Source organism: Miniopterus schreibersii (assembly GCF_964146895.1).
Source record: "Miniopterus schreibersii genome assembly, chromosome: 10".
NCBI classification, from domain to species: domain Eukaryota; kingdom Metazoa; phylum Chordata; class Mammalia; order Chiroptera; family Miniopteridae; genus Miniopterus; species Miniopterus schreibersii.
Genome location: NC_138110.1, coordinates 73,487,365 through 73,507,954, shown reverse-complemented (window position 1 = coordinate 73,507,954; position 20,590 = coordinate 73,487,365). Strand labels below are relative to the sequence as shown.

The 20,590-nt window shown below is 40.2% G+C and overlaps 1 protein-coding gene across 1 annotated transcript in view; it reads right to left on the bottom strand.

The window, feature by feature from the left end:
• Nucleotides 1-3,466: 3,466 nt before the first annotated feature.
• The window catches only part of DSTN (destrin, actin depolymerizing factor), a 31,374-nt gene continuing 14,250 nt past the window's right edge, over nt 3,467-20,590 (bottom strand). Inside the window, exons 2-4 of the mRNA XM_081150250.1 lie at nt 10,232-10,539; nt 7,021-7,097; nt 3,467-4,684 (exon numbers count right to left, since the gene is read on the bottom strand). Coding sequence (XP_081006376.1) covers nt 4,575-4,684; nt 7,021-7,097; nt 10,232-10,539 — 495 coding nt within the window. The 3' untranslated portion in view covers nt 3,467-4,574. The remainder of the gene's footprint in view (nt 4,685-7,020; nt 7,098-10,231; nt 10,540-20,590) is intronic.

The following is a 20,590-nucleotide window of genomic DNA, read 5'->3' as shown; positions in this document are numbered from 1 at the left end:
CCTGCTTTCATGAAGTGCCTGGTCTATGGGCACCTCACCATGCTGTGTGGCATTTGTGTGTTAAAATCATATTGGAATCGGTGCTGGGAATTCTGGGAAGGCTCCCCAGAGAAGTGAGCTGAAGCTGGAGTTAACCAGAACAGACGCGTTTGTCAGGGGAAAGAAGAGTTAAGGCTAAAGGGACAGGTGTGCAGGATAGGTTATGAAGTATAGAGGGTCTGGACAGGTAAGGCAGTAGGAATGATCCCAGGTATTTAAGCAAGGGAAAACACCTGTACCTGATCTAGAACTCTAGAGAGGGCAGAAGTTGAGGGAAGCCCATGGGACTTGGACGTCATGGTTCCTGGCTGAGCAGGGGAAAGTGACCATTATTAACACCTGCCACCAGCCACGTGCCTAGTCCTCCGCCTGGTTCTCCTGTGAATTTTTCAGTTCCCATGGGAGGTGAACTCCCCCCATTTTGCAGATAATCCCACGAAGAGAAGGTAGTGCACCATGTAAAAGGCAGGCAGGTTACGAACCCATCTCCAATGCTTGGCAGTGCATCAGGCAGCCCAGGGGGTCATTGGGAGGGAGAGTGTCATCTAGAGCGTTCAGACCCCCTGAAGAGTGGCCACTGAGCCCCATGAACCTGTGGCCCCTCACACCACATCTGTGTGCCCTGTGTCTCTCTCAGGGGCAGGGGCTTGGCACTGGAGGGCTGGCCCTGTGGGGCACAACTTGTCCTCCCATACCATGGCTTTATGTAAGGTCAGTGTTTTGGGCCTTGGTGAGTTCCCTCCATGGGCCTGGGAGCCTGCATTTCCAGTAAGTTCCCCACCTTGCCTCACTGACTGCAGAACTGAGAACTATGCTGGCTGGGCAGATGACCTCTGAAGGCATAGGAATGGGAGGACCTCAGGGAAAGAAAAGGCACAAGAAACCTTGGGGGTACCAAACGGCTGCCTTTGGGTTCTGGTTGCAGCCCTGTTCCCTCCTCAGACCACCTGGTGGGCACTCAGTGTCTGCCTGTGGGAAGGAGGTAAAAGTGCAAGGTTCTGTGGGACTCAGGAAAAAGGTTACCTTAGAGGCTGCTTGGAGCTCAAGCTCTGAGGCCCAGCAGTGGCATCTCCCAGGCCGGCAGAGGGAGCCAGAGTTTGCCAGGCAGCCTGCCAGGCTTCAGTCTGGCCTTGTCACGAGGACTGTTACTGGGCAAGGCTTCATCACCAGGCTGGGGAAGGAGGAAAAGAGACATTTGGGAAGGTTTCGGAGGCAGCCGCCCTCTGCAGATTGTAGCATAACAGGCCAACAGGCCCCCTGGTGTCCCACCACATGGGACTGACGTCTGGGAGCCTGGCTCATGGGCCTGGCAACTCACAGGCCCTGGTCTGCAAGTATAGTGACACCCCTACAGCACCTGAGTGCTGGCTTTGTAGTCACTTGGAATGAAGTTTGTGTGGAGGCAAGAATCACCCAGGCTGGGATGGAGAATTTGTCAACTAAATGGCACCAGCTGGCCTGCCATCAGGAAGCACTATCCCAAAGCCTGCTGCAGAGCCCACAGCCTGGGCGCAGTGAGAATGCTCATTGTAGACCAGCAATTTTCAACCTGTTTCATCTCACGGCACACGTAAACTAATTAATAAAATTCCGAGGCACACCAAAAAATGTATTTTGATCTGACAAAAAAACACACAGGTATACTTTTGATTCACTCACACCAGACAGCTGTTGTCATATTTTTATTTGACAATCTAAGAGAAAAGAGGTCAGTGCCCCTGAATAAATAGGTAGTGCATGTTTTACAAATTGTTGCGGCACACTGGTTGAAAATCGCCATCTTAGACCACCAACAAGCAGAGCTGGGACTGGTCACCCTCCACAAAGGCCTCAGAGAGCCTCCTTCAGGTTTGAGTCTAACAGGATTCAAAGCCCAAAAGAATTGTTTTCCTTCTCAGTTCAAGTCTCCTCTAACCTAGAATTCCAGGTGTTAGAAATGAAGACCTCTCCAAGGGTCCAAGGGGAAGAGCTAAGGACCAGAAAACCCGAGTTGCCCTGGTTGTGCTACTCATGAGTTGTGTGAACTTAGGCAAGTTACTTGACCTCTCAGGGCTGGCTACTGAGGGCACTGGCCACAGGCTGGGTAAGTCTCCTTTCTGCTACCCTTCTGGCCCTGAGCAGAACCCAAGGAGAGCCCTGGCCCACCCAACACAGCTCCTTACAAAACCAACCTTCCCCTCTGAGAGCCTGGCACCTGGAACTTCCCTCTCTCCCAGCCACAATGCAATTAATGGCCCTTTTTGCCAGAGCTTGCTTGGTCTGGATACTTATTTCAGAAATATCCCACATCATGAGAAAGTGATATGCCCCTGGGTATATCCAGTCTCTGGTAGTTCAAAGAGCAACCAACCATCAAGAAACAGAAGCTGCACTTTCTGTGCGTTGACCAAGCCAACACTCTGGGCAGTTCTGCAAAAAGGAAACCACCTAGCTAAGCCTAATTCTATTCAAATCCTTGTGTTCACTGTTTTCTCAAGTTCTCTGAAATAACAAACTTCACAGTCAAGTTCTGAATTTCTATTAGCAGTGGCATTATCTGCTGCTGTCTTAGGGCAAAAGAATACTCACTAGATGAACCCTAAGCTTTCCACAAACACGTTTTTGTCATGTGTTAACTCTTGAAAAAGCATATGTTTGCTGAAACCAGAATATACCTGCAGTTTTATTTCTTACCAATGTCAGCTGAGGTCCCAAACTAATTTGCATCAGAATTACCTGGAGTGCTTGTTAGCAGGATTCTTGGGCCCAACCCTCAGGAATCCAGTAAGACTCAAAAGTTGCCCTAGGTAGAAATCTGATTAACATTCCCAATTTCTGGAATAACAGTGAAGTGTTGGGAGCTGTTTACATTGTATTACATCCCTGTACACTGCCTAAAATCCTTCCCATAGCATGCATCTCCCACACACACGGACACACACCTGCAGAGAGTCGAGGTTAGACCAAGTTGTACCATGTTCCAAGCTAAAACCACAGAAAGACTTTCTCCTAGAACTCCTTGACCAAATACCTGGCTCTATCTGCATGGCTGATGGCTGCGCAGGGACACCTTAGGCCTGCAATGCTCCTCAGGAGGCCTCTTACTATATACCGTCACTAAAAGCTCTGCAATAGAAAAACAAAATTCGGGATGAAAGAATGACAGTCAATAACCAGCACTATTTTCTACACAATTTTGAAAGAAATACTTTGATTAGTCTTTTTTTGCACCCCAAATAAATCAGAGGAGATAAAAAGCCTGGTATTTGGATAAACATTTGGAACAAGAAATATCGGCAACTTTTATACCAACTTTTCTCATTCAGTAAGGGGAGGGAGCTGTGACCTTAACTATAATTGTCCGAAATACCCAAACCTCCACAACTTGCCCCATATACGGAGACAAACTCCTTTATCCCCAATTCAAACATGAATAATACACAAGAGATTAAGTTAAAAATGCTTCCTTTATTACATAAAGCCAATACAGCTACTTCTAAGTTCAACTGTGCATCTCTATGTTGCTATGCCTGTGATGTTAAAGACAATCACTTCCAAGTGTCATCAGGTAGCAGTTTTCTGTGGGTGTCATCATTTGTCACACCTGCTCCCCATTTCACATACAGCTGACAAACTGCTCTAGGAAATTAAGTTCTCCCAGGCCCCAGAGTAAACAAACCTAATGCTCTTCCACACCTTACTGTGCCAGAAACAGTTCTGAAGGAGGACATAATTAAAGCTATCACAAGTGTCCCAGCTTATCAATATACTGTTTTATCATTTTCATTAACAAGGTGCATTACAATGGAGCCCTAATTTGCATTATAATTGGTTGTTACAAAATACTGCACATTTTCCTGAGGACACATGATTCTCAAGATGCAAGGTCACTCGCAGAACAGTCACCCATCTAGTAAGTGGAGAGCTCACCACAGGTGCAAGGAGTTTCCTGTACTCCAACTACGTGCCTGAAATAGTGCTTTGCAAGCTCAGCGCTGATTATAAGCATACACAATTCTGAGACAGTCTTCATTACACATCTGGTAGAATTAAAAGACTGCCTGACTTAATCTTACGGTAGTTAGTATATTAGTGTTACTACATGTTGTGAAAATTATTTTCCATTATTCAGTTTAGCTCAAGAGAGAATAAAGAATTTGGGCAAATTATAACCACATTATGACCAATTCTCTAAGCTAAAGAAACAAAGTAATTGCTGAGGTTAACAAAGTTGCAGTAATTCTCTTTATATGACCTTGTACTGTTTTGTGAACTGCATTATTAAAAATCATGAGCTTAGCAAAAATCTTTACAAGCTAACTCATCGAAACAGGCATTTGGCCAATAAGAATTTAATTTCACACCAATAAAACTTTAGATTTTAGATTTACTTTAGGGGTGTTTGCACATGTTTATAGATTATTTAGTTTACTCTAACAGATGACAAGATAGCTCCCCCTCAGTGAGACCCTGGCCTAAACATGTTTGCTTTACTTATATAGCAAGAGGATAACATTAAACATGGAAGCTTTTGATTTGTGGCACTGAACGATGATCTACACAGGGCATCCTTCAAAAGCTACAATTAAGGATCCACCTAGCTTTTCAGCAATACAAGCCCGATTGAGGTCTTCTGGACCATTTGCTTGACATTCGTGTTTTATGCCTAGGGAGGAAAAATAACAATTCTATTTAGAATTATGGCAGTAGTTTACCCATTTTATTTCTCTAAGATATCAAGCTGTTTAAAAGGCCAGTTCTAATATGGATAGAAAAGCTGTGGTATACACAAACAACAAAATACTACACAGTAATGAGAATAAATAATCTGTAATTACATGCATAAAAATGAGTAACAAACATAATGTGACTGAAGCATACATTCTGGATTATTCTATTTGTATAACACAAAATCAGCCAAAGCCATTTTATGCTGTTAGAGGCCAGGGTACTGGCTTCCCTTTGGAGGAAGAGTAAAGGGAAGTGGAGGTGTGACTGGAAGGGGCTCGAGTGAGACCTGCGGGGACTGGTCATTGAATCAAGAAACCACCATTATGTCAGTTTGAAAATTCATTGAGTTCTACAATAATTTATGACATACGCTTTTTTATAGATATGACGTACTTCAATACAAAGTTAAAGAGCAAGTCTAGAAATATTTTTTCCTGTTTTTTAAAACAGAAATAAGAATTTGATATTTTGATTGTAACTGATTTAGTCAACTGCTGAAGAGTAAGAATATTTACAAACGGCATTCTTTTGTTCTATAAAACAGCTCTTTAGTGGTATTACATGTTTAGGAAATCGATCACAATGAAAATTGTAAAATGTGTTACTAATTTGCTTTCTCAGAAAAATTACATCACCACAGTGCAGAATGAGCTCAATTATGGAGCTACATATAGTAGCTCCTCTGTAAATAGCTATCTTTTAACTACCTGCATTGTTTCTGATTTTCCATAATTTTTTTTTAATTAAATGTCTTTACTGATTTCAGAGAGAGGAAAGGAGAGGGGGAGAGAGAGGTAGAAACATCAATGATGAGAGTCATTGATCAGCTGCCTCCTGCATACCCCCTACTGGGGATGGAACCCACAACCCAGGCAGGTGCCCTGATCGGGAATCAAACCTCGATCTCCTGGATTCTAGGTCGATGCTCAACCGCTAAGTCATGCCCGGCAGGGCTGATTTTCCATAGTTTTAAGATAATTTCTTAAGCTGCTGAAAGCATAACAGGTCAGCCAGCTTTTGGACCATTTAGGACTGACTGGAAAAAGCCAGTGATGGCTTCACTGGAGAAAGGTGACAAGGTGGCCATCTTTAATATTACCCTATCAAGTATAGGTAGCAATTCCCTTACTGAAACGCAATGCAGAGTAAGAGTGAGGAGGAATCCACCCTGAATCCTTTTCAATTGCACTGTGGAAGTGTTGAAGCTAAGGAGTCAATGTTAAAACATCAGTTAACCAACTGGTGAACACACTTCTGGGAAACGGCCCAGTGTGAACTCAAAGGCATGGAGAACCTGCAAGGCTTGAACTACGCAGCATACGCAGCAGCAGGTTCCAGGAAAGAAAGCGAGAATTTTGTTTTCCTAAGTAAAATAAGTTAGGTTAAACCTGTACAACTACAAAAATGTAAAAATCAGTCACAGTCAAACAAACAAAACAAAAAACACACTGGGCCAAGTCCTTGTGACCTTGGCTCACCCAGCTGCTTGGAGCTAGCACGGCAGGAAGGAGGCAGGGCAACCTCTGAGACCGAGCTCATACAACCAAGACGATCTCATTCTACAGCTGAGAGAATCAAGGCCCAAGGAGATTAAGCAGTTTTGGTCAAGGTCACACAGCAGTTAGATGACAAGCTTAGCCCTAAGTGCAGGCCTTTGGGCACTTGCCCCATGCTCTTTCCAGCATACCAACATTTCCTCCTGGCTGGAGACAGTATGGTCAGGCCTCTCATCAGGATCCCAATCACCCAGTGGGCAAGTCAAACATAACTGGCCAGCTCAAGGAGGGAACTTTCCATTGGATACAGATGAGTCAATTACCTAAAATCATACCATTCCAAAGTAAAGCTAGAGATAAAAGTATTCTTTCCCATTTATAAGCATTTCCCTTTTCAACTTTATGTCAACTACAATCAAAGGCAAGAGCAAATTTATCATTTAGTATGAGCAATGTAAATCATTTAGTCTCCATCTGTTACATGAGAACTTGGCAGCATCTCAAATGAGTTTAAAACCAGCCTGAACAAGTGATACACAATGTGAAATAAAGTTATTAGATATGGGCCATGCAGACCCAAAATGACGAGCACAAGGTGAGGACACACTGAAAACCAGGTTCAACCTTCTGGGTTTTTCCTCAGAACAGTCAGTGCTTCCCTTCTTTGTGGTCAAGGCGCTCCAAAGAAAATAAGGTGCTTTCTAGAAAAGATGTAGCCCCCATTCCAGGGGCTCACCACACCTCTAAAGTATTTGGAAGTAAATCTAGACCATACCTTGAAATTTCTTTTTGATTGCATCCTTGGAGCTCGCATAGATCATTTTACTTTTCAGGGGTGCTAGCTCTGGTGCCCTGGATAAAGAGAGGCCAAAAATGAAATAACTGGTTTAGAGAAAGTACAATTTACATCATGTTAAACATTTGCATCAGTGATGGGGGAGGGTCCTCAGAATATCCTGGGAGAGTTTTCCTAACTACACAACTTTTCTATGTCCCTACCTCCTCAGACAGAACTGTTACGGGTGGGCATACATAGAATGACTCAGGCTGAACAACTGGGGAAAAAAGGAGAGAACCATTGGCTAAAAATCAGATTAATGGGGCCAGAATAAAAGAACCAAGATTGACTGGATAATTCACTGTATTACAGAATTCGTTTTCTGTATTTACAATAATTTTTTTTTTTAATTTTATCAATAAAAGCTTGAGTTTAGGTAATAACTACCACCTTTATATAAGGTTTTTAACCCCTTCTGGTTAGAAAAAGTTTCAAAATACTGAGAATAATCTGTAAATCAAGTATCTGCCACCCCAAATTAAATGCTAGTAATTTAGCATTTTTGCTTCAGATTGTTTTGTTAAAAAGATTATAAAGTGAAAGTTCCCTGATTACCCCTTCATTTATGTCTATTCCAATAGCAAATTCTGACCACAAGTACTTGTTTTCCATCTTAGTCTAACATAATGAAACGTGTCCAAAGGATTTCTTTTTTAAAGCTTAATGGCAATTCAAATATAGTTATGCCTTAATTGTCAATATTACTACTATCTTGTAATTACAAGGTTTTCTGTGCTGGCCCCATCTTGAATGAATACTGGAATTAAAACACATGCTTCACCACTTTCTTCACCAGCAATATTGAAAAATAACAGAAGTATTAACAACTGACAGAAAAATCTCAGCCTATTCAAACTGCTGTCTGTGAATGCATCACCTCCCAACCTGGGCCTACCACTACTCCACACTACCAAGATACTGAAGTGTAAATGGAGTGTAGTTAAATACTTTTAAAGCACTTAACTCCATTCCCTGCCATATTTCCAGGATGTTCCACAGTCCTTAACACCATGGGCTGGCATGGACCTCACCTAGTCTACTCCTCCCACAGTGGCAGAGACTATTCCTGGGAACCAGGAAAAGGGCAGCTCTCTCTCTCTCAGAAGCTTCTTCCTCACTCTAAGGTCCAAGGAGGAAGGCTGTCATAACAATCACCTCAGGTCTGGCAAATGTTTGAACTGCAAAGTGGGTACTTTTCTTATGCAAAATAGATCAAGGATTGGAACAAGTATTTGCTGCTCTGATTTTACTCTGACCAGATTTTTACAACTCGGTTAAGTAGGAGTTGTTCCCTGGGCCCTTTAAACAGAGCCTGTCATGGAACATTCCTAATGGCTTTACCTTTTCTTTAAAAAAGCAACAATGCAAAAAGTCTTTCTACTTTTTTCCCCCAAATGCTTTTTTATATGAAGGATCATTTTCATAATTTAAGAAAAAAGCATAAAAACTAGGGGGAAATAGTGCAAACAAAGGAAAAAGAGGGTGGGGCAAAATTAGGTTTATAGCTGTTTGTATGGAAAATAAGACATTAATTAATAAGTAATAATACAAGGAAAAAAATCTGTTTTGTGTACTCACAACCGTAAGCCTACTTTTCCCCTATCCTGTATTCACCAATTTAAAAGCTAAAGCCTTACCAAATACGTTTTTTATGAATAAAAAATTTTTTAAGCTAAATTATTTATTTAGCTGCTGTATCTGCCACTCAGCTGTAAATCTCAGAATAGCTGCTTTATTTACAGCTATTTCCCCAGGCCTAACACAGTACCTGGCATGTAAGAGAAATTACGTTTAATGAATGTACCTTTACTCAAAGCAGGAATGTGCTCCTTTTGTCTCAGCAACTACTATTTTTATGTATGTACATATATAACACTTTTTCACTTTAGAACAGGAGTGTGGAACCTTTATTCTGCCAAGGGCCATTTGGATATTTATAACATCAATTGCAGGCGATACAAAATTATCAACTTAAAAATTAGCCTGCTCATTTGGTCAAACATTTCATTGAAATTATTGAATTTTGAGGCCTGCCTGTGGTTGCCTTGGCAGGGCCAGACCAAATGATTTCGTGGGCCTTACTTATATGGCCCACAGGCCAGACGTTCCTCACCCGATTTAGAACAACACTGTCCAACAGAGCTTTCTGTAATCATGGAAATGTGCTGTATCTGTGCTACTCAATAAGGTGGCCACTAGTCACATGTGGCTACTGAGCATTTGAAATGTGGTGATTCAACTAAGAAAATAAGTTTTAAATTGTATTTAATTCTTTTATATCTAAATAGCCACAGTGGCTAGTGGCTACCCTTATGGACAGTGTGAACACTGAGCCATCACAGTTGGAGGCAATGATAGTATCAACGTCAAAAGTAGCAAACCACAGAGGCACAAGCATAGGTGTATAAAAAAGAAGGAGGCTGGTTCCTGGCATTGCAAGTTAGAGGATTTTGGCAAGATAAACTTTCTTCTCAGTATTCTAGAAAGAATTTTTAGAGAAATTTTAGCTTACATGGGGTTCAGAGGATGCATAGAAATCTACCCCCCTGTCCCCTTCCACCACCAAAATAATCAACTATTTAGTCATCTTTCAAGTAAACAAAGAGTAGTTAAAACTTAGTTTTGGTCCCACAAACATCAATCCAGCCCTAGCCAGTTTGGTTCAGTGGTCAGAGTGTTGGCTTGCAGACTGAAGGGTCCCAAGTTGGACTCCGGCCAAGGGCAAGTACCTAGATTGCAGGCTCGATCCCCAGCCCTGGTTGGGGCGCATGTGGGAGGCAACCAATCGAGGTCTTTCTCTCACACTGACGACTCTCTCTCTCTCTCTCTCTGAAAAACAATGGAAAAAATATATTCGGGTAAGGAAAAAAACAAACAAAAAAACCCCACATCAATCCAGCTAAGACCTTTACTTTTTTTCTTTTTTTAAAAATTTAAATGTTTTATTGTTGACACTATTGCAGATGTCCCCCATTTTCTGCCCCTTTGCCCACCTCCACCCAGCCCTTATGAAACCTTGTAAATAAAAATTAAATGACAATGACTGCAGACAGCTTGACTGAAATTACTTTGAGCCCAGGAACTGGTTCTCCAAAGCAATGAGATTAATTGAGTTTTACAGAGGCTCAATATTTCTATCAATGCTTACCATAAGAAAAACATCAGCTCCTCTTTTCTGGATTCCTTGGTTTCAAAGCTTGCATCATACAAAGCATAGCGACAATCCTTCTCAGGAAGCATTCCCACAAAATGCTTGAAAGGATCAGTTATGGTTACACCAACATCTCCAACCAAAATCTCTTTGCCTTCTTCTACAATGATGCACTTTTTGTCTGCACTGAGACAAAAAATGACAGCCTTCTTTCTTTTCTTGATTTCTTCTGGTGTGGAACACTTCCTTACTTTCATGTCATAAAAAATGCGACATACTTCATCAGCAACTTGCACTCCTGAGGCCTATAATGAGAAAAGGAAATCAGAAAGAGGCTTATAATTTTTATTGTTCCAAATATAAAACACGATGTAACTTTTGATTACAGATTGATAGACACAATTTTTAAGGTATACTTATCATCCGGCAGGGAAACTGGAACACCTGTGCTGCAACCACTGATTTCAGTCACTGAACTTTTACAAGATTATACATATAAACCATTCATCACTAGGGAAGAGTCATCGATGTAACCCCTTGTACCTAAATCCTGAAAAAAATATTTCTGAGGTACTGGATTATTTTCTTCTTATAGAGGCTGCTCAGAGCCCTAACAGGGTAGTCATCTCCCCAGTCTGGTTATTAATATTACCCCCCATTCTTTTCATAATGCATAATAGATGGTCAGAGTGGTTGGGCTGGAAAAATTCCATTCCTATGGCATGGCTTTCATTAATAAAAGAATAATTAAGCCTAGCCGGGCGTGGCTCAGCGGTTGAGCATCAACCTAGGATCCAGAAGATCAGGGTTCGATTCCCGGTCAGGGCACATGCCCGGGTTGTGGGCTGTAGCCGATCAATGACTTTCTCGTCATTGATGTTTCTATTTCTCTCTCTCCCTCTCCTTTCCTCTCTCTGAAATCAATAAATTTAAAAAAAAAAGAATAATTAAAAGGTCTTTGTTCTACTCACATTTCAAAATTATTTGATTAATATTCAGTAACATAATACATAATAGTCACATGCCTTTAAATTTTCACTTAAAAAAATCTCCAAATTTTAAATTAAGAGTAGAATAAATAAGATTGTTAAGAGACTAGATCCTAATTGTTCCCACCACAAAAAGAAATGATAATTATTCCTGGCCAGTTTGGCTCAGAGGTTAGAGAGTTGGCCTGCAGACTGAAGGGTCCTGGGTTCGATTTCGACCAAGAGCACGTACCCCAGCTGCAGGCTCAGCCCCGGTTGGGGCGCATGCAGGAGGCAACTAATCGATGTGTCTCTCCCACACTGATGTCTCTCTCTCGCTCTCCTTTCCACTCTCTCTGAGAAACAATGGAAAAAATATCCTCGGGTGGAGATTTAAAAAAATACACGATAATTACGTGATGTGACAGAGGTGTTAGCTAATGCTACGATGGTAATCATATTGCAATATATAAATGTATCAAATCAATACCTTGTACACCATAAACTTACACAATGTTATATGTCAATTATATCTCAATTTTAAAAAAGAATAAATGAGAAAATATTTACTGCTGTGACAAAGAGGACAGCTTAATTTGGGATTATACTGACCAGAAAAATAAACTTTTTACCATGTTATATTTGCTATTCTGAGGTGAGAAAGCGGTTACACAAGATTTTTTTATTTTAGTTACACAGAATCTTGATAGCAAAAGCTCCAAAACCAGTTTTTAATCTTCTCGTCTTCTTTAAGGAATGTTTATATATTAACTTTACTATATCTATAATATTTGTATGCTTAACTACTTTGGCTTTGCATGTTAGCTTTTCTAAAGCAATAATTTAAACTTAATAGAAAATAAATACTAAACAATGCAAAAATATTGATAACCCAAAATTAATGTCAAGTAATTTAACTAAGAAATAAAAATACATATGAGATGAAAAGATAACCCATACACTGGGAGAAAATATTTGCAAATCATGCATCCAATAAGGAACTTGTATCCAGAATACATACAGAACCCTTATAACTCAATAATAAAAGAGATATTTCTTCAAAGAAGATATAAAAATGGTCAATAAGCATTTGGGGAAAATGCTCAGGACATTTAGTCATTAGGACAGTGTATAGCAAAACCACAATGAGCTACTGCTTCACACCCACTAGGATGGCTATAACAAAAAAGAAAATAGCAACAAATGTTGGTGAGGCTGTTGAAAAACTGGGACCCTTATACATTGCTGACAGAACTGTTAAGTGATGCTGTTGCTTCAAGAAGAAACAGTGTGGCAGTTCCTCAGTAAGTTAAACATGCAGTTAATACCTAGGAATGCTGAGAAATGAAAACACATGTTCATACAAAAACTTGTACATGAATGTTCACAGCAGCGTAATTCGTAATAGCCAAGAATTAAAAAGAACTGATGAATGAATAAACAAAATGTGGTAATATCCATACAATAGAATATTATTCAGCCATAAAAAATGAGGTACTGATACATGCTACAAGATGGATGAACCTTGAAAAAGATTATGCTAAGTGAAATAAGCCAAACATAAAAGGCCACATTGCATGATTCTATTTCCACAAAATGTTTAAAATAGGCAAATACATGGACAGGAAGTAGATCAGTGGTTTCCAGGAGCTAAGAGGGGAGAGGAATGGGACTGCCTACTAACTGATATGGGGTTTCTTTGGGAGTGATAAAATATTTTGGGGCTTGATAGCACAATGGTGGATGCACATCTCTACAAATACACTGAAAACCAGTGAATTGTACTTTATGGTGTGTGAATTATATCTCAATAAAGCTGTTACTTAAAAATGTATGTAAGAATTCTGGGGGCTAAAATACACTAAAATCCCAGCATTTACTTAATCATATTAATTAAAAGAGCTATAATCCACTTTAAATTCCATCTAATATTATCCACAGGTAATCATAATCTACTTCACTCCTATCTAATCTAATCCACATTTTGTTTATAAATGAACAATTCACTCTAAAATAACAACATGGTAAATACAGAAAATTAAGACCAGAAAATTACTTCAAAAGCTACACAATCTTATCACTTTCCAACTTTTAAAAAGCACTTCTTCAACCTCTAACTGCTTTAAGGAATAGTACTGTTCTAATCTTCACAATTCATCTGTGTTCAGCAAGGTAATAAACTTTAGTTTACTTTTTTGAACAAAGATGAATAAAATGTTCAAAGTAACAAAATAGTGAATAACTAAAAACAGACCCCAATTCTTCCAACTCCCAAGTCTACAAATGTTAATTTGTTAGTCCCACTTGCCAATCCATCTTTAAAAGCATGAAGACGGTATTTAAAGCCTTCTATCAACCAATCAATATTTGAATAGCTGTCAACATCTAAGTGAAGTATCTCCAACACTTGACATTCTGACTTAGAAATTAATCAAACTGATTATGCACCAGTTAACTGAAAACAGAAAAGAAATTTGTATTCAGCAATTAAAAAAACAACTAACCTCAGCCAAACCAAGTTGTAATTTACAGGCACCTTAAAAAGCTCAGTAAGGAGGAGTTTGGGCTTTTTCTATAAAAAAATGAAGTCTGTGCAGGTCTCTGATGAGGAGACACCTCTGCGTGAAGAAATTAACACTGAAGACTGTCAAGGAGAAACTGGCAAAGACAATGGACACAGGGAGACCACTTTTGAGACAGCTACAAATATCCAGGGGAGAAAGCTCTGAACTAAGGCAGTGGAGTTGAAAACAAAATAACAAATCCAAGGACATTTCAAAGTAGAACCAATATAGCTGAGTGAAACCATAAAGAAGTAGCATCATAGAAGACCCAGGATTCTCTAGACTGGTGAGTAGAAAGGTTGTAAACAGATGGGGGAGATGGGTACAATCTGACATGTTAATTTTAAAGATTGTGCAAGACATCTAGGTGGAGATTTCAACTGAAAATATGAGCATGGATCTAACAGATATTTTGGACTACAGTCTACCACAGGCACCAACATTAAGTAGCAAAAGAGAAACAGGTCAAGGGGACTAAGAAATGATAAGAAAGCTAAGAAGTAAAAGAAGGGAGAAAACAGCATTCCAGAAGCCAAGGGAGAGTATTTTGAGGAAGGAGATTAATAATACCCAAAACTGTAGAGTTTGAGAATGTCTGAAAACCTCAGAGCACTTCAGGAGACTGGAGGAATGGGACAGAAGCAGGGTAACGGGCTGAGGATCCACAGGGAATTGAGGAGGTGAAAACAGGAGGATTAATGGTGAAGGGAAAAGGGAAGATCGAGTGCTAACCATGGAAGCTGTCTTCTTATCAGGGAAATTCTGACCATCCTAAAAGTTTAAGAGCTCTTGAGGGAACAAGAGAAAGGATGCCAAATACTAAAGAGAAAAAACCCCAAAAACCTAATACTGAGTACTTATTATTGTCAGACACTTCTAAATAACAAAAATTCTATGAGAAAGCTACTACTACTATTTGCTTCTTACAGATTTGAAAATTGAGGCATAGAAAGATTAAGTAACATGGCCAGGGTCACACAGAAACTGGTAGTGGAACTGAGGTTTGAATTCATGCAATTTGGCTCCACAGAATACTCATAAACACTCCTAATTAAGAGGCAGCACTCTAAAGAGACTGAGGGGATGGAGAGCACCGATGGAGACGTTAGTCTTAGTTTCCTCTGAAATAGGAAGAAGGAGGGTAACTATTGGAGGAAGGGACACTGCTAAAAATTGTGTTTGACAGGCTCCATTTTCTTTGTCAAGTATAGGCCAGCAGGAGTAGCACAGAGGTCTGAGAGCATACTAGGTCAAGATTTAGAATTGCAAAAAAAAAAAAAGATTTAGAATTGCTTTTATGGGGAGTTCCAAAGGGAATCACCCAAGGACAAACAACAGGGCTCTGAGAACATCAGAAGTTTCAGCTGAGGTCAGAGACGGCGATGGTAGAGCACTCTGGCAGAAAGCAGATGCTGACAGGATGGCAGTGCAGGTGGAAAGAAAGGAATCTGCATTATCTCCAGGAGTTTTTATCCAAGCCTGAGGTTTCAATCATCTAATCCCAATGACTCACACACTGTTCAGACTTCTGCTATTCTGAGCCTTTACATCCAATTTGCTACCTAACATCTCCAGCTGGATGTCTCAAAGGGCTCTGACCCTCAGCACGTCCAGAGTCCCCTTCTAGTCAGTTGGATTTCTCAGGAAGATACTGTCATGTATTTTTCCAAGACATCATCATCCGAGTTACATAAGCCCCAAGCCTGAGACACCCTCAACAATTCCTTCTCCCTTGCCTCACTAAGCTCTCTGGATTCTCATATATTTTTCCAAGACATTCATCTCTCCCTCTCTGTTGCCACTCTTCCAGCCCAGACCATCACTGCCTGTTATCTAAATTGTTAAAATAACCTCCCAAGTGGTTGCAGGGGAAGGGAGTGGGAACAGGATGTGTGTACCATACTGTTTTCTCTTCCTGGACACACAGGAAGACTAATATTCCCCAGCCTTCCTTGAAAGTTCACCTGGGGCCAAATGACTGAGTTCTGCTCAGCAACAGGTGGACACAGAGCTATAAACCACTTCTTGGCCAGGCTCTTTAAAAGTAATCTAGCTCCATCTTCCCCCGATAAAATGACCTCGGGAGATACACTTCAAGATAGAAGAGGGCTGCCCAACTCCGCTGACTCTACATGAGAGAGAGAAATCTTCACTGTGTTAAGCCAATGAGATTTGGGATTCAATCTGTTACCATAGTTTGTTAAAATATAACAGACTGCCCATACCCATTGCTGAGCCCCCTCCGCTCGCCAATTCATTTTCTACATTGCAGCCAGGGATCTGAAACCCAATCCTACCATGTTTAAAACACTTCAATGGCTTTCCACTGACCTGAGGGTAAAAAGAGTAATAATTGTTTAGCATGCATGCTCTCACCCTACCCACCTCTCCAGCCTTATCTTATACCTCATGCTCTGCAACCTCAATACCTGGGCCTTCTTTTAGTCCTATTTGCCATGCTCCTTCTGACCTCAGGGCCTTTGTTCATACTATACACTCTGCTATACACTTTTCAGATCAATTCTCACTTTGCAAATAAGTTTTCTGGGTCAAAACCACTATTTCATGCTTCCATGAAATCACGTATCTTTACCCCACAGCACTTAACCAGTTCCAATGCTCTCTAAGGTTATTTAATGACTGTCCCCCCCAAACAGGCTATGTCCATCTTATTCACTACTGTTCCTCTGAGAAAATCAGGGAGGAGTAAGACTCCCAATGTGGTTTACTTGACTACTGGAGAAGATAAAGACAGCAATACACAAATCGTCAATACTCGGTAAAGAGATGATTCCGTGATAAACTCGAATGGGAGTTTAAAGAAGGTAGGGATTAAGTTAGGGAAAGTGGGACACAGGTAGTTGGGGGCTCACATATAAAATGACCTAAAGCACCCCAAGATAAGAGGACTGGACGGATGAAAGGACAGTTCCTGGCAAAGGGAACCTGGCACATCTGGTATGAGAGGAGGGTAAGGGAGGAGGAAATTGAGATGTGGACTGGGTTCAGGAGGAAAAGACCACAAATGACAGGCTCAAGAGTTTGGAGACAATGGATATTTTTAAAAAAGAAAAGTGAAAATGACCAGCTAAAAGGCTAATTCAGTAAGCAAGGCAAAAGGTGATCAAAGCCTTCACTAGGGCAGTAGGGGGAGTACAAGAGAGAGAGCTGGGTGCCGATAGTGTGCAGGCATAAACATCTGTGCTTGACTGCTGGCTGGGAGAGGGATGATGGGGGGAAGGAGTCAGAATAAAGTGGTTAGTCTGGTGGTCAAGAGGCTGGTTAAGGCCCTGGACGGTGGTGTGGCTCAGTTGGTTGGAACAGCGTCCTGTACAATGAAAGGTCACAGGTTCGATTACCAGTCAGGGCACATACCTAGGTTGCAGGTTCAGTCCCCAGGCTGGTATGTGTTCGGGTGTGTATGAGAGGAAGCCAATTGATGTTTCTCTCTCCCTTCCTTTCTCTAAAATCAATGAGCATGTCCTCAGGTGAGGATTAAAAAAAAAAGGTGGCTGATTATTATCTCCACATGCTCATCTTCTCCCATCTTTCCACTGTGATGGCTTTAGAGTTGTTGATACTAGAGAAGTATGGTTCTCTATGACTAGTAACATACTACTAAATTTTTCCATGAAAAAAAAAAAAATCGCCCTGGCCTGTGTGGCTCCGTTGGTTCGGTGTTGTGCCAGGGGCCGAGAGGTTGCCAGTTCGATTTCCGGCCCGGGCACATGCCCAAGTTGTGGGCTCAATCCCCAGTAGGGGGCATGCAGGAAGCAGCAGATCGATATTCTGCTCTCACACTGATGCTTCTCTCTCTCTCCCCCCTCTCTCTTCCTCTCTCTAAAAATCAGTAAAAAATATTTTTAAAAAAGGAAAAAAATCCACCAGGTAAAGTATGTATTAGAGTCAACTGTATTGAACAAATATGCTTAAATTTGTTATACCTTGATTTACTTAGCATATCCTTCAACTAGCACTGACATGAAAGATTAGACAACTGGTCCCTAGATTCGTGACAATGATTTTTATAAAGTAAAACTAAAACCATGAGGACAGACTGAGAAAGCAGGGAATGTTGCTCCTACAACCTGGTCCGACACTGTTGCAGGGCTCCTCCCTTCCTACCCTCTAAACTAGCACCAGCATAGCTCCTCTCAACAAGCTGGTAATTCTTTTACCTTTGATTCTAGGGGGTGAACTGGAAAGCTTGGAAAAAGATTAGTGGGATGGAAAGAAGATAAAATAATCCTTACGTAACTATAGTTTATAATTATCTTGGAGGCCAAAAGAAGGTAACTTGAAATCAAAGCACCAGAATTACGTGAGCAACCAATCCATCCATGCTTCTCCACTCACTAGCTATTGTAACCTTGGGCACATCATTTAACATCTTCAAAGTAAATTAAGTCCTTCAACTAATTTATTTAGGGTAGAGCACTAGACCAGTTATCAAATTTTAAAATGCACAGGAATCAACTGGGGAACCCGTTAAAATGTAGATTTCACAGATTCTGACTCAGGGTATCTGGGGTACAGTCTGAGATTTTACATTGCCAATAAGCTCCAGGTAAAGATCACTAAAATGTAGTTCTAAAATTTCATGAAATATAATAAAATCTTAGTTCAATGCTAATTTACTTCTTTGCCTATAAGTTTCCTTTTTTAAAAAATATGCTTTTGTTGATTTTAGAGAGAGGAAGGGAGAGGGAGACAGAAACATTGGATGTGAGACAGAAATACCCATCAGCTGCCTCCTGCATGCCCCCTACTGGGGATTGAGCCTGAAACACAACTAGAGCATGTGCCCTGCCTGGGAATCTAACCAGTGACTTTTTGGTGTATGGGTTCAACCAACTGAGCCACACCAGCCAGGGCTGACAAGTTTAATTTTTATAATGAAGCAGCAGTAATAAGAGTATCAAAGTAAAAGCATTTTTTGTGCCACAGACTGTTGATGAAGCCTATGGGTGCTTTCACAAAATGATGTTTTGAATAAAATAAAATATGTAGCATTACAAAAGAAGCCCCAGGCTATATTGAAATATAGTTCATCTATGATGATGATTATGAACTCCTGTGAGAGCCCTGGCCAAGTAGCTCAGTTGGTTGGAGCCCTGTCCCGATAGGCCAAGGTTGTGGGTTCGATCCCCAGTCAGGGGACATATAAGAGGCAACCAGTGAATGCATAAATTAGTGGAATAAAAAATAGATGTTCCTCATTCTCTCCCCCCCCATCAATAAATAAAAATTAAAACAAAAAAAAAGAATTCCTGTGACAGTATTAATTTTGTTGGATTTGTTATCACAAAGAAACATTATGATGAATCTCAAAACGGCTGTGATATACAGAATCATTTGTTTTTTTCCTTTACACTGTGCTTTTACCTAAAAGAAAATGTCCTCTCCCATCACTCATTTTTCAGTATTTCTCTAAAATGTGAGAGACTAAGATATTAAATACTCAGCTGTCGAGAAAGCTAAAGTTTATTTTTAAAAGCAAAATCAAGTTGTTTTGATTTTTAAAATTTTAGTTTTTATATTCAATTACAAAGTTTTAAGAATGAAGACTATTAAAGGATACTCTGAACATAGCACCAAAATTTGCTGCACAGCTAGGAAGGAAAATCTGGAGTAAAAATAGACTGCTATTGCAACAAGAGCTTTGTGATTACCTTAAAAAGATATGTTATCCACAACTTCAGTTTCACTGTGTTCTGTACTAGTGACCCCTGGAGAAGAACAGTTGCTCTTAGAACTCCACCCCATGTCAAAACAGCTACTGTTAAATAATTACTTCACTGTATTTTATCTCACCTGACTACCAGTTTTTAGCTTGTTCATGAAGCATAATGGATCTCAAACCTGTCTGAGTATCCACTGGAAGAACTTTTGTAAACACTGATTCAGAGATTAAGTGAATCTGAGGCACTGCTTTAATACTCGAGATTCACTCAATATACTCTTCTTTAAATAAAGTTACTACTCACAAACAGAAGGCGAAGTAAATGTTACAGAAAATTTGTAACACTGGATATTTTAAAGTTGAGAATGAGAGAACACTTAAAACATCAATTTTCTCAATTCTAGCATAAGGGTAGTGATCTCTGAAAGGAGCATCAAGTTTTTTCTGGATCAATTTTTGTAAACAACTAAACCAATTCAAACCCTAAATGTAGTAATTTACAGCCGCCCATCCCAAACAAAATATCAGAAACAGTGGTCTATTTCTATACTACTAACTCAAGTAGGATACCTGACTTTGGCTCCATAATTAATGCCAACTACACTTTACCCAAGCCTCCCTTATTGGAGAAAACAGGAATAAAAGCTATTTCCTCCCTCAGAAAATTAATTTAAAAAAAATTATTTTTCTAAGCAAAGAGAGTCTGAAATATTTTACAGTAGGATATTGCATAGCAGAAAAATACGTTTATAAACCACCTGGCAGAAAATAGTTCCTTTCTTAACCTACCAACTGTTGAAAACCCAGCATAACTGCTAATCAAAGGAGTTGGGGAGTTTAAAAATGGGTTCACAGTTCTCCTTTATTTACACCATGTCTTGCGTAAGGACCAAAAGAAACAGAAAACTGCCTAGAAAATATTTGGGCTTTTGGCTGATACTTCTGAGCAACAAAAAATCTAGTGACAGTGCTTAAGAAATGAGTAACATTTCTATATAGAAGTGTTGAGGGCCCTGTGTTAAAATGGGAGCTCAATGCATCCATCAAAATTTATCTCCCTCCCAAAACTCCACTGAAAGTGCAAAAGGTGATTTAAAAAAAGAGAAAAATGAAAAAGAACATAAACCCACAAGAACAAGGA